The 14678-nt window shown below is 43.4% G+C and overlaps 1 protein-coding gene across 2 annotated transcripts in view; it reads right to left on the bottom strand.

The window, feature by feature from the left end:
• Positions 1–1108: 1108 nt before the first annotated feature.
• The window catches only part of zgc:136858 (uncharacterized protein LOC678543 homolog), a 53056-nt gene continuing 39486 nt past the window's right edge, over positions 1109–14678 (bottom strand). For both annotated transcript variants that reach the window (XM_059978088.1, XM_059978089.1), the window contains exons 19-20: positions 4662–4902; positions 1109–2100 (exon numbers count right to left, since the gene is read on the bottom strand). In XM_059978088.1, coding sequence (XP_059834071.1) covers positions 4683–4902 — 220 coding nt within the window. In that variant the 3' untranslated portion in view covers positions 1109–2100; positions 4662–4682. The remainder of the gene's footprint in view (positions 2101–4661; positions 4903–14678) is intronic.

Below are 14678 nucleotides of genomic sequence, written 5' to 3'. Positions count from 1 at the left end.
GATGGCTGCTTTTATTTTCTCAGTTATCCAAAGCCAGCTCCCCCACTCTTACCAACTGTAACCAAAATACACCTTTGTTGAGCAATGCGAATAACCTCTTTGAAAGTGTTCCACTGTTCCTCAGCTGTCCCACCATATAGCCTGAGCTCCCAGCCCACACAAACTACTCCTCACTCATCCCATTGTAGTCTCATTTTTTAGGCATAAAACACTGGTTTAAGATCGAACTATCACACCCTTCATTTGTATGAGAAATTCAGTCATACTATGGTCGCTCTTTCTAAGAGGGTCCTTAATTACAGGATTGTAGATTTTATCTGTCTCATAGCATTAGTCCTTCTCCAAGAGACAATAGCAGTAATCAGTGGTTCCGTTCCACTTTTTGTTAGGAGACATTCTAAACCTTGTGTATTCTGCGTTGTCTATAACAACTGACTTTTCTGTTATCCTGCATCTCTCTCTCATTATTGACATGATGTGTATCTCTCTCATTTCCTGGGTCTCAGACCCGAAATAATAGCGATCCTGCGATTCTCAAAAAGCAGGGGGCGACTTTGCACCCTTCGGCCCCTCAGAGTTGCTCTTCATTCGTAACAGCACTTTATATCTATTACTACGCAGCTAAAATATTACTCTTGTACATTTGGTTAGCAGGGTCTGGAAATGGACCACCAAGCACATCTTTCCCTCCTCTCCACTTTGCACAGGGATTGCTCCCTACATGACCCCCTTGCCATTCATCACTCCCCACTGATCTCCCTTATCCTTGCAAGCAGAACAAATGCCACACCTGCTCCCTCACTACCATTCAGGGCCCCAAACTGTCCTTCTAGGTGAGGCAACACTTCACCAGTTGGTCTGTTGGGGTCACCTACTGTATCCGATTCTCCCAGTCCTGTATATTGGTGAGCAAATGGAAAAGTTCTAATCTGGAAGATTTACAAACTAATCCTTTGAGCGGGAGATAAGAATAAAGATTTTCTTTCAATAAACACTCTTTATTCTGTTACGAACCTCATAACTGGGTCACTTACCAGCAAAGATAGAGAGGCCCATTGAAGTCTGATGGTACTATTTTTAAAAGTATTTATTGGAAAAGGGGCACAAAAATAAGATTAATGCAAACATACAGATAATATATGTCGTCAATACTAAATCTAAAAGCGCGGGTATCATAATAACCAATAAGAAATAGCTCTATCGTTGTCTAGGGGATAATGTATTGTCCGATGGAAAATATAAAAGTCACTGTTCGTCCGTTCAAGCTGCAGCATTTTGGATTTAAGAGAGAGACGGTTTAAACTTGCCCAGGTCTTTTATGATGCCAATCTGTTGAGTCGGGGAGTTGGTTTCCCCGTTGTTAGCTAAAAGCTGTTTTCCATGTTACAAGCCACCAGTCCCAGGCAACGGAACTGAACGCACGTGGCCTCCTTCAAATGGCTTCCCGCTATCACGGGAGTGCTAGCTTTTCTTCTGATGCGTCTGAGGGGCTGTTCCCACAGACCCTCTTTTATCCTGACTCGCAGGGTCGCAGATGTCAATCAGGTTGGGGGTGATGCCATCTCTCCCTCAACCAGCCCACTTTGCCTGAGGGCTTTCACGTAGTAGAGTCTCCAATCCATAAATTCGCTTTCCGGAGACAATGGCCATGTCCCGTAGCTTTACATCGCCGGGGGAACGAGACATTCCGCACGTCTCTTTCTCATTCTCCTGGGCCCCCTGACCCAACCCAACAGTGATCTTGCGATTCTCACAAAGGAGCGGGCTGCAGGCATAACAATTCAGTTTAAGACTTGGGTACAAATGAAACAATCAAGACTGGTTATATGCTAACAGTTTTAGTGCTTTTAAAAAAAGAGCTGAAGACAGTAAGTATGTGATAGGCTAGTATCTGGAAGGCCACATGTCCTCAATACACTGTACGTTTCTCACATTGTCCTGGACAGCCAGCACACAAGGAAAGTCAATTAAGAGTTCTGCAGATAGAAGCAATGCCTTCTGTTCATGCTCGTAGTAGGAAATAGTCTTCCCACTCCAATGTCAGTCATTTAAGTAGCATTGTGTTCAAGTCTGGACCTTCTGTTCTTCTGAGACAGGACCCTGCATGAATGCATATATTTTGAAATTACATTGTTCAGTATGGGGAAGAAAATGGAAGTAACAAATTTTAGTAACAAACTGTACAATTTTGAACAATTCTCTCTGTTGCATTATCCATGCATTAATAATAATCTTTCATTACTTGAGGTTATAAGGGTTATAATGGAGAGGTAGAGGGAAGGATAAAGTGGTTTGAGTTATCATTTATCTCATCCAATTGTTTTATCCAACACCTTTATTTTCTTGGCATAATTCAAACTATAAACCTCAGGATCATTCTTCCTGCTCTTCTACGAATTCTTGGAAGTTGTTTGATAACAATATATATATAGATTCCCAAGTAAGTGTAGCCTCATCTAGCCTCGTAAGTACAATCTTAGTAGCAAACATCCAGAATCATTTTAATCTTACTTTAGTAAGGATATTACTTATTATTTTAGTTGCTGTGTATCCTGCTTGACTATGCATGATTGTAACACACACAAAATGCTGGAGGAGCTCAGCAGGCCAGGCAGTATCTGTGGAAAGGAATAAAGAGTCAGCGTTCCTGATGAAGGGTCTTGACCCGAAATGTCGACTGTTTACTCATTTCCACAGATGCTGCCTGGCCTGCTGAGTTCCTCCAGCATTTTGTGTGTGCTGCCTGGATTTCCAACAGCTGCAGATTTTCTTGAGTTTGTGATTATACATTATTGTAAATTAAACTACATAGAACATAATTCGCCTGACTGATCCACCTGTTGTCAACTCTCACGATATTCATTACTTGATTACCTTGGTGTCACTGCCTAATTTTTGCAATGTTATATAAAGCAATTCCTTCAGCTGCATTTGACTGAGAAGAAGCATCAAGCTGATACTTCCAATAATTACTTTCTAAAAGTTCTACTATTTTTCTTCTTATGACCGAAGTTTTCAAACAAGTTAGTTGATGAGTTATTTTTTATTAATTATCTTTAAGTGTCCTTGGGTGGCAATAATCTCAATGGTGTTTTTGTTGGTCAGAAAATGCCAACGTTAAATAATTGATAGAGAAACAGAAAGTGGCGGAAACACTTAGCAGGTCAGGCAGCATCTGTGGGAAGAGAAACATTGTACAAAGATCCTGGTCCAGAACCGGAACCATTTCTGTTTCTCTTACTGAAGAAATACATTGTATTCACTAAAAATAAGAATATAGGAAAAAGGAATTCCTCAGGTGTTGTCCCTCGTGACAATAGTAAATTCATTCAGGTCTAGTACAGCATATACAGTATAATCTCTAAAAGAACAATCCTGTGTTGATTTTTATCTTGTCTTATATTTACAACCAAGTACACATAGGCCAATCAGCCCAGTGAATTCATTCTAGCTCTAAAGCAGAGGTGTCAAACTCAAGGCCCGCGGGCCATATCCGGCCCGGCGTACAATTATATCCGGCCCGCGAGATCATTTTAGATAGATCTATTATTTTAATTATTAATGGCCCGGCGATATGAAGCCTATGATTGTAAGTTAATACCAATCATAAAAATAATGCTTGCTCAGCAGTCTTCTTCATAAGAAACGGAATTTGTGAAGTGAAACACTTTGTAGTTATAGCAGAGACTGAGACACATGAGAACAGGCTGAAAAAACGGAGGCAATGAAAGCTGCGTTCGCACGCGCCCGACTGATCCGGCCCGCATGAAGCTGCATTTTGCCCAATCCGGCCCGTGACCTAAAATGAGTTTGACACCTCTGCTCTAAAGGGAGCTAAGCCATTAGTTCCATTTCTCCTCTCCTTGGTTATCTCCAGTTCTGCAACCTATTCACACACACCCATCAACAGCCCTTTGATCCTTTCTGTCACTACACCACAGCCAATTTATACTCACCAATTAACCTTTACTCGAACCAAGTTTCACCTCTTGGTGACGATCGGGCCGGGAGTTGGGTGACTGAGCAATTTAGGTTCCCCGATTTCATCGCATTATCATCACTGAAGCCTGACATGGTTGTTCTGTCAGAAATCTCAAAGCAGAGCTGACAGTGCTTTAGGAAGACCGGATTGAGGAGGTGTTCAAGTGTAAGAGAGCCAAATTCCAGGAGCTGGTGGAGCGGTGACAGAGGCAGGGGAGGAGAGCATGATGTGAGTCTATTGAGATGGGGTGTAGAGGATTTTCTGGCTGCTCACTCTGTGGAACCTACTCTCTCCTTGGCATTACGGGGGTTGCAAAGAAAAGAGCATTGAGACAGTCCCAGAGGCTGCTGAGTGAGCCGCCAGATGGCTATGGGGCGTGAGGTGCAACCCGTGGACCAGTGCTGCTGGGACACAAGCCGGGGCCTGATCGACCCTGGCTGGGTCACCCGGGTGAGAGTGTCTGATGCTGAAAGACCTGAGACACGTGGTGATGCCCAGGTCACGTCACAGATGACGTGACCCAGCACATCGTTGAATGCACCTCAGCATCTAATGTAGCCAGGCATCACAACCTGCCCTATTTTCAAACTCTAGGTTTCGGTGGTACAAAAATGTCTGGGTTCTCCAAACAGTGGAAAGTTCACTCTGCCAAGTTGATCTGAAATGATTATCAATATACCTGGGATCCAGACTCTGGGATTTATAATTCCTTGTTAGCAGGAGCTTTGCCATCCAAATTATATATTGGCTGTGGCCACGCACCCTCGATGACCCGCTGTGGATTCACACTGTTGATATTGATGGACGTAGAGATGACTTCCAGTGACCTGATGGAATGGCTGGCAGCCAACAACCCCATCCTAACACACGTGTGGGTCTCCTGCCCTGTCAAGATGCCAGCAATCAGTCCAGCAGCAAAACTGTAAGGAAAAGCACAACGTTATTCAGCAAATGTCAAAAACATACTTGAGCTGTTTGGTATCTTGCCAACAGCCACAGACCTGGAGAATGGTTCCTGGTTGAAATGAATAATGATATTTCAAATATCAGCTACCTGCTGTACTGTATGAGGAAGTTTCACAAAGTCACATTCTGGATGTGAATTTATGCACAAGGGTCACCATATCATGAATAAGAAGGTGTGAGAGATGCATCGAAAAAACGGTCAAAAGATTCGAGAACTTTTGATGCATGTTTTGCACAAGTCGAAACAACAGAGGGAGTTGCTATTGGTGGGGGAAAGCCTGGAGCTTAAATGATTAAATTGGGTCCTGCAGCAAGTGTTAATCATGACAGGACGAGATGGGATTTGTGCTCCCATACAGGGATCCTTCCCTGAGGCACATCTGTAGATGGATGAGGGTTGAAGAAGGGTGTCAGGGTGGGTCCTGATATATCAATTCCCTTCTGTTAACAACACGTATTGAATGCCTAAACTCTTGAGGAAGGGATGTGCTGTTGCTGGTGATGCTGATGTTGTAGCCTTTTACAGCTTGTAAACCCTGCTACAGCTGATGACTGTGGTAGCACACATTGCTGGAAATACGCAGTAATAGTAACTAACGGGAATGGGACCACATCAATGTGTATTTATAGTACACCTTCGATAACATATATCAGAGTGCTTCACAATGTGCAATCAGGCAAATTGACATCTAATGCTGTGACTCTGAAGGACTTTGGACTGGTATACCGAGGTCCCTCTGTTCCTCAGCACTCCCTAGGACAGTACCACTCATGCTTCATGGCCTAGCCTCTTCGGCACTCCCAAAATGCATCACTTCCCATTCACGGATTCAACATTATTTCCCTTTTCTCAGCAACACACACACACAAAATGCTGGAGGAACTTGGCAGGCCAGGTAGCATCGATGGAAAAGAGTATGCAGTTGAGCACCCCCCACCGTTTTGTGTGTGTTGCTTGGATTTCCAGCATCTGCAGATTTGCTCGTCTTCCCTTTCTTCAGCCCACTTCGCCAACACATCCGTAGACTGGGATTGCACGCTGTCATCATCTCCATCAACCTTTGGGTCAAGTTTTTAAATAGTGAATCATATTTTTGGTTTCTCTACAAGGGGAAACATCATCTGCACATGCACTGTATGACAACCCCTGAGGATCTTAGTGAGGAGCTGGACAGGGATGAGTGGAAACATAAGGGATACCGCAGGAGGAGAGGAACCAACAGATATTTGACTGATGGGCGGGAAGCAGGCAGAAGCAACTGAGGAAGGTGAACAGGTGGTTCAAAAAACCACCAATCGAAGTATTCCGGGAACTTCTTCTGTGAGATGGGCAAAGGTGGAAAGAATGCAATGTTGAGGAGGTAAATGGCTGCACATACCCCCACCTGATGACTCCAAATGCCTGCTTCTTTGAGCTCATCTGTGGGAACAGCTTAAATTCCTCTCTTTAATGTCTCTTTTTTTCTTTTTCAAGGTGGCTGGGGTTCTGTCGGTCCACGATCTGCAACAGCACTCAAACTACAGCCTTACATGGCGAATGAGTTCCCGCTCCTGGAGCCCACCGCCTGGCCGTTTTCCGACACTCTCCAAGAGTGGCCTGGAAGACGTGCCCCTCTGGGGTGTGGCCCTGCACAGCCCTGTGGGCAACCGATTCCAGGCCAGCGCCACCAACTAAGGCATCGTGGGGGAGGGAACATGATGATTTCGTGGTGGCGGATGCTGCGGATGGAGGTCTCTGTTGTCGAGCAATCGCTCTCTCTCTCTCCCCCTTTCAACGATGGGGAGAGTTTGCTGCCCGATTCTCAAGTCAGAGAATCTTAGAATAAAAAGTGATGCGGCAGATTGTAATACCACAACAGTGACTGTTCGTCAGTCTCCCCTTTTGCTGTGAAATGGATGATATCTCTCTGGAGGGAGGGAGGGGGAGAAGGAGGGGGGGAGAGAGAGGGAGGGGGAGAGGGAGGGGAGAGAGAGGGAGAGGGAGGGGGAGAGGGGAGGGGAGAGGGAGAGGGAGGGGGAGAGAGACTGTGGCAAGTTGAACTGTCAGGTAAACAATAACTTTTGTTGACTCAGATTATGGTCTCCCTTTTGGGGGCTTTGCTGCTGTTTGTGTGGGCAAGGGGGAGAGGGGGCTTTGGGGTTTAAAGTTTTTCTGTCATTCATTCTTTGGGGTTTTTCTTCTGCTTTTGTGGATGTCAGCAAAGAGTGAGAATTTCAGGTTGTATACTGTATACACTCTCTGCTATTAAAATGGAACTATTTGAACCATATGAACCTCAGTGAGTACTAACTAAATAAAAACCCTTGCTTTGTTATTTCTCACCCAGTCTCTAATGGATTTTACATATTTAGGAACTGAAGAAGAAACATTCTATCAACTTTCAACATTGTATTTTACAAAATGCTGTTTTATTATTAATTGCAAGATACTTACATTTCTGAAAGTGAGAAAACGAGCTAGACATCAGTACCAGGTATTAAAATATTGCATTCCCCAGTGGTGCGGAGGCTATTGATCTGAGATTATCATCTAAGGATTTAACAAATGCATGCATAAATCACTCTGACTTTCATACTTTTGAAACCACAGGTATATTAGCTTCCAGTGAATGAGTTCAGGTCAATTGGAGTGATTAACTAAAATTGCAGGCTTAAACACAGCAAACTCCGTTGCTATTGCTGCAAAGACAAACAGTGCAAAAAGTTAGCCGTAATAAGAGAGGAGACATCAAAAAAATGCCTTTGAGGGAATTAAAGAGGAGATATGTACTGGGTGGTAAAAACATTCAGAGGACTTAAGGCATGCAACCATAAATGTCCTTGTCTTATTTCTTATCACTGCTGCCTAAGTATGCCTAAACGACTAAGATGAAAATATGTGGTCATTGCAATTCAATTCTAAGTGTTTAATTCTACGTTTCATGAATTAGTGAATAAACATTACATGTATCGAAAGTTCAGACATCATTTACAATATAATTAACATTCAGCTTATTTGTCCTAAATTGAAAACCTGCTTCCTGGGCAACTTGTTGCGGTTTGGCCAACTTGGGTCCGCATGTTCTGAGAGTATTCTAGGGTGCAAACCACCGACTGGATTGTACCAAACAAGGATGTCAACCATCACGTCATCAGAGAGGGGTGGTGGTGAATACACAAACTGGGCAGCAAAGATGAACTTTCCAATATGCTGGGGATTAAGTCTGGCCTACCCCACACACCATTCACCAGACGTAAAGCAATGTGACACAGATTTATGCTCACGTTCTTAATACCAGGCTTAAGGACAGCTTTTGCCTCCCTATTTTAAGACTGCTGAACAGATCTTTAGTACATTAAGATGGACTCTTCACCTGCTATCTCCATGCACTGCAGTTTCTCCATTACTGTAACACTTCATTCTGTATTATGTTTGTTTCAGCTGGTACTATTTCAATTCATTGTTGTAATAAATTGTTCTGTATGAACAGAGTGCAGATTTTTCACCATAACTCAGTGCATGGCAATAATCAGAATCAGGTTTATTATCACCGGCATGTGATATGAAATTTTCTTAACTTAGTAGCAGCAGTTCAATGCAATACATAATATAGAAGAAAAAATAAAAATAATAATAATAATAAATATATAAGTAAATCAATTACAGTATATGCATATTGAATAGATTAAAAACGTGCAAAAAGAAGAAATACTGTATACTTTAAGAAGTGATGTAGTGTCCAAGGGTTCAATGTCCATTCAGGAATCGGATGGCAGAGGGGAAGAAGCTGTTCCTGAATCGCTGAGTGTGTGCCGTCAGGCTTCTGTACCTCCTACCTGATGGTATCAATGAGAAAAGAGCATGTCCTGGGTGCTGGAGGACCTTAATAATGGATGCTGCCTTTCTATGACACCACTCCCTAAAGATGTCCTGGGTTCTTTGTAGGCTAGAACCCAAGATGCAGCTGACTAGATTTACAACCTTCTGCAGCTTCTTTCGGTCCTGTGCAGTAGCCCCTCCATACCAGACAGTGATGCAGCCTGTCAGAATGCTCTCCACGGTACATCTGTAGAAGTTTTTGAGTGTATTTGTTGATATGCCAAATCTCTTCAAACTCCTAATGAAGTATAGCTGCTGTCTTGCCTTCTTTATAACAGCATCAACATGTTGGGACCAGGTTAGATCCTCAGGGATCTTGACACCCAGGAACTTGAAACTGCTCACTCTCTCCATCTCTGACCCCTCTATGAGGATTGGTATGTGTTCCTTCACCTTATCCTTCCTGAAGTCCACAATCAGCTCTTTCATCTTACTGATGTTGAGTGCCAGGTTGTTGCTGCGGCACCACTCCACTAGTTGGCATATCTCACTCCTGTACACCCTCTCGTCACCACCTGAGATTCTACCAACAATGGTTATATTGTCAGCAAATTTATAGGTGGTGTTTGAGCTATGCCAAGCCACACAGTCATGGGTATATAGAGAGTAGAGCAGCGGGCTAGGCACACACCCCTGAGGTGCGTCAGTGTTGATCATCAGTGAGGAGGATATGTTATCACCAATCCGCACAGCTTGTGGTCTTCCGGTTAGGAAGTCGAGGATCCAACTGCAGAGGGATGTACAGAGGGCCAGGTTCTGCAACTTCTCAATCAGGATTATGGAAATGATGGTATTAAATGCTGATCTATAGTCGATGAACAGCATCCTGATGCAGGTGTTTGTATTGCCCAGGTGGTCTAAAGCCGTGTGGAGAGCCACTGAGATTGCATCTGCCGTTGACCTATTGTGGCAATAGGCAAATTGCCATGGGTCCAGGTCCTTGCTGAGGCAGGAGTTCAGTCTAGTCACAACCAACCTCTCAAAGCATTTCATCATTGTTGATGTGAGTGCTAGTGGGTGAAAATTGTTAAGGCAGCACACATTATTCTTCTTAGGTACTGGTATAACTGTTGCCTTTGTTATGATCCCAGCTCCCTCCTTTGTGAGAATTGCAAGAGCACCCATCGAGGGGGGAGGGGGTCAGTAGACCCAGTAGGAGAGAGAGAGAGAGAGAGAGAGACAGAAATGTGCCGAAATGCACGTCCCACCAGGGATACAGAATAAAGACAACAGCGACTATTGTCTCATGGAGACCACGTGAAAAGCCCTCGGGCAAGGTGGGCTGGTTGAGAGAGAGATTGCATCATCCCAACCTGATTGACACCTGCGACCCCGTGAGGAAGTATAAAGGAGAGTCTCAGGGGGACAGCCGCTTCAGACGCACCCAGAAGACACGAGAGAGTGATCCCGCAGCAGCGGGAAGCCATTCTGAAGAAAGCCACATGCGTTAGATTCCGGAATTGGAATTTGTGGCTGGAATCACAGAAAACCGCTTTTAACTAACATCGGGGAGAGGGAACCAACGCTCCCCTGATTTCACGGAAGCTTCATCAAGACTCGGCAAGTTCTTTCTCTTCTCCCCAATCTCTCTCTCTCTCGGTCGCCCCACATGAAATCCGGCGATTTTCAAAAGGCTGAGGCCTGCAGACTTCTGAGTGACTTTTATATTTCCAACGGACAATCTATTAACCCCTAGACACCAGCAGAGCTCACTTCTTAATGATGATTATTACTATACCCGCGCTTTAGATTGAGTGTTGATGATGTGCACTATCTGAATGTTTGTATTAACCTTATTTTGTGTCCCTTTATAAATAAAAACGTTTGAAAATATTGACATCAGACTTCAACGGACCTCTCTATCTTTGCTGGTAAGTTATCCAGTTATGGGATACGTAACACCTTCAAGTGGGAACTTCTGCCTGCAGCAGTGAGATGTTGAAAATGCCCTTGAATACTCCCGCTAGTTGGTTGGCACATGTTTTCAGAGCCTTACCAGGTACTCTGTCGGGACCTTCTGCCTTGCGAGGATTCACTCTCTTTAAAGACAGACTAACATCGGCCTCTGAGACAGAGATCACAGGGTCATCAGGTGCAGCAGGGATCTTCACAGCTGTAGTTGTGTTCTCCCTTTCAAAACAGGCATAGAGCTCAGCTGGTAGTGAAGCATCGCTGCCATTCATGCTATTGGGTTTTGTTTTGTAGGAAGTAATGTCTTGCAGACCCTGCCAGAGTTGCCATGCATCCTATGTTGCCTCTAACCTCGTTCGAAATTTTCTCTTCGCCCTTGAAATAGCCCTCCGCAAATCATACCTGTTTACCCAAATTTACCCAATTTAATACCAGATACTGGTTTTAGACAGAATACAAGCTATTTATTTTAGTCTTGTTTAGGTATATGTAGACCCACTTTGAATATCCTAATGATCACACCCCCAATGAACTGCATGGACTGTCCAGCTCTCTTTAATGGAGAGTAAACCTTGTGCCCTCGAGGAGGTGACACAGCACACCCTCCTCAGGAGGCAGCTGGAACTGCCACGCCACACCCATGCCCCCAACAATACTTCACTGGGGAGCACGAGCACACTGTATAAACCTAGACCGCCAAATCACCATAGTTATGACGTCAGATGTGGAAAGTGCTAAGGGACTTGGCAGAAACAGCAGTGCTACTGAATGTTCAGAGTATCTCTCAGTGCAAACCCCCTTCTCCATAACTCAGTGCTGTCAGGAGATAAATGGGTAATGAGTGGAACTTTTGCTTTTTTCAACGCATCACTAGGTTCTTCACTTTGAGAGTAAACCTCAGCCAAGTCTGCCCCACCAAACACCTACCAATTATCACAGAGAATTACCTGCTCACTCTATTCTCTGAGACTTTTGCAAATGACTCCTGATAAAATGGCCTTGAGGATCTTTTCAAATACAGTGCCTATAAAAGAGTATTCGCACCCCCACCCCCTCCCTCTGGAGGTTTTCACGTTTTATTGTTTTACAACATTGAATCACAGTGGATTTAATTTGGCTTTTTTGACACTGATCCTCAGAAAAAGATACTTTTGTGTCAAAGTGAAAACAGATCTCTACAAAGTGATCTAAATTAATTACAGATATAAAACACAAAATATTTGATTGCATAAGTATTCATTCTCTTTAATATGACACACCAAATTATCACTGGTGCATCTAGTTTGGTTTTAGAAGTCATATAAATAGTTAAGTAGATAGATTTATGGGATCTGTGTGTAGTCAAGGTGTTTCAATTGAGGGTAATAAAAATACACCTGCATCTGGAAGGTCCAGCTGTTTGGTGAGTCAGTATCCTGGCAAAAACTACACCATGGAGACAAAAGAACACTCCAAACAACCTTGTGAGAAAAGGTTACTGAAAAGCACAAGTCAGGAGATGGACACAAGAAAACTTCCAAGTCACTTGGAGTACAGTTAAGTCAATCATCAATAAATGGAATGAATAGGGCACAACTGTAAATCTGCCTAGAGCAGGCTGTCCTCAAAAACTGAGTGACCGTACAAGAAGGGGCTAGTGAGGGAGGCTACCAAGAGACCTATAGATGAGCTACAAGCTTCAGTGGCTGAAATGGGAGAGACTGCGCATACAACAACTGTTGCCCAGGTGCTTCACCAGTCGCAGCTTTATGGGAGAGTGGCAAAGAGAAAGCCACTGTTGAAAAAAATCTCACATGAAATCTGGCTAGAATTTGCCAGAAGGCATGTGGGAGACTCTGAAGCCAGCTGAAAGAAAGTTCTAGATGGAACCAAAATTGAGTTTTTTTGGCCATCAGACTAAACACTATATTTGGCATAAGCTAAACACTGCACATCATCAAAAACACACCATCCCTACCATGAAGCATGGTGATGGCTGCATCATGCTGTGGGGATGCTTCACTGAAGTAGGCCCTGGAAGGCTTGTGAAGGTAAACTGTAAAATAAATGCAGCAAAATACAGGAAAATTCTGGAGGAAAACCCGTTGCAGTCTGTAAGAGAACTGCAACTTGGGAGAAGATTTGTTTTCCAGCAAAACAGAAGCCAAAGCTACACAGAGTCCGGGCCTCAATCCAATTGAGAATTTGTGGCTTAACTTGAAAAGGGCTATTTACTTGTGATCCCCATGCAATCTGACAGAGCTTGAGCAGTTTTGTAAAGAAGAATGGGGAAAAATTGCAGTGTCCTGATGTGCAAAGCTGATGGAGACCTATCCATACAGACTCAAGGCTGTAATTGCTGCCAAAGGTGCATCCACTAAATACTGATTTGAAGATTTATGCAATCCATTATTTTGTGTTTTATATTTGTCATTAATTTAGATCATTTTGTAGAGATCTGTTTTCACTTTGACATGAAAGAGTCTTTTTCTGTTGATCAGTGTCAAAAAAGACAAATTAAATCCACTGTGATTCAATGTTGTAAAACAATAAAACATGAGAACTTCCAAGGGTAGTGAATACCTTTTACAGGCACTTCAGACGGAAACTTAACAAAATCTAAGATACTAAATTTACTCTAGTTCATTTGTAATAATTTACCCAGAAATGCAGTGGAAAGACAAAACTTGTGGCTACATAATATTTTTAATAAAAGAAAAACCACTTCAATCTAATCGATCAATCTAGTCACAGGAACGGTATCACTAAAGGAGCTCATTTCATGTACTGAGCAGAGGAAGACTGATAATTGAACCTGCATTACATTAGCCCCATAACAAGATTGCTGCAAAATAACTGAAGAAGACCCTCACATTTGCAGATTGTGTAGATTAATCTCTCTTGCATTGGCTTCTAAAGTGCACTGAGTTTGCTGGAAGCATTAATGTCCAGTGAAATTCTGACTTAAGCTTGCAGGAATATTTCACAAGTTTGGAACAAGATCTCGGTTTACTTCAAATATGCAAGATCATCAAATGATTCTGTGAAATGTCTGATGCCTGTGCTGCCCCTTGGAAATGGCTTATCAGATTAGTACCTTCCCTTTGCCCATTCCCACTAACACAGCAAACATTTTCCACACTCGGTATCCAAGAAACCCCACCAGTGAAGTTAAGTTCTGCAACACTACTACAAAATTATGAAGTACGTATGTCCTGTGTACCAAAATGAAGCAATGCTTTTGCACGTTTGGGAGTCATTTGTCAAATTGGGCCTGTTCGGTAAGATGTTCTTTAAATTCCTTACATATAAACTGAGAAATAAATCTCCCTTCCTCCCTTCCCTCCAGTTCTTCAAGATGGGAATTCCCAATCAAACAGATCAAATTGGTTAACCTAGCAGTTACTTGGCTTGTTCAACAACATTACAATTCAGTACAAAAGCCACTTAGTTTAATTCTTCACGAGAGTAATAGGAAAAGAAAATCTGTCCTCCTGGGAGAGGACAACTGAATGAAATCTACCCAACCAATTGATTAGTGATTACGCCACACATCGGAGGGCTGAGGTGGACATTGGCGGAGTCGGGAGAGAAAATCCCCTACGATGAGAAAGTTTTGCGTTTATGAGGTCCCTGGCCAGATAGATGGGCACTCCCATAAGTTGAGCAAGAGGAAGATTCCTTTGAAGGGTGCGCTGGCGGTCCGTGATCAAAGCCAGAGGTTGCCGTGCAATCCCCTTGCTACTGACGCAGCAGACATGAAAGAACAGGCTTGCGGCAAAGAGCCTGGATGGTGGGCACGCGAGGCGGACAAGTTTCTGCCGTACACGGCGGCGGCTTCACAGCTTTGAAGACAACTAATCCAGAAATGTGGAAGAAAACTACCTTTGGCTTGGCCGTGCTTCTTACCGTCTATGATTGACAATCTAAGTAACTCATTAAACGATTCTCCGTTCATTTATTCTTGTATAGCATCATCCT

This window comes from Hypanus sabinus, chromosome 8, assembly GCF_030144855.1.
Source record: "Hypanus sabinus isolate sHypSab1 chromosome 8, sHypSab1.hap1, whole genome shotgun sequence".
Taxonomy (NCBI): domain Eukaryota; kingdom Metazoa; phylum Chordata; class Chondrichthyes; order Myliobatiformes; family Dasyatidae; genus Hypanus; species Hypanus sabinus.
Note: the sequence above shows the minus strand (reverse complement) of the source record. Positions and strands in the feature narration are given on the sequence as shown.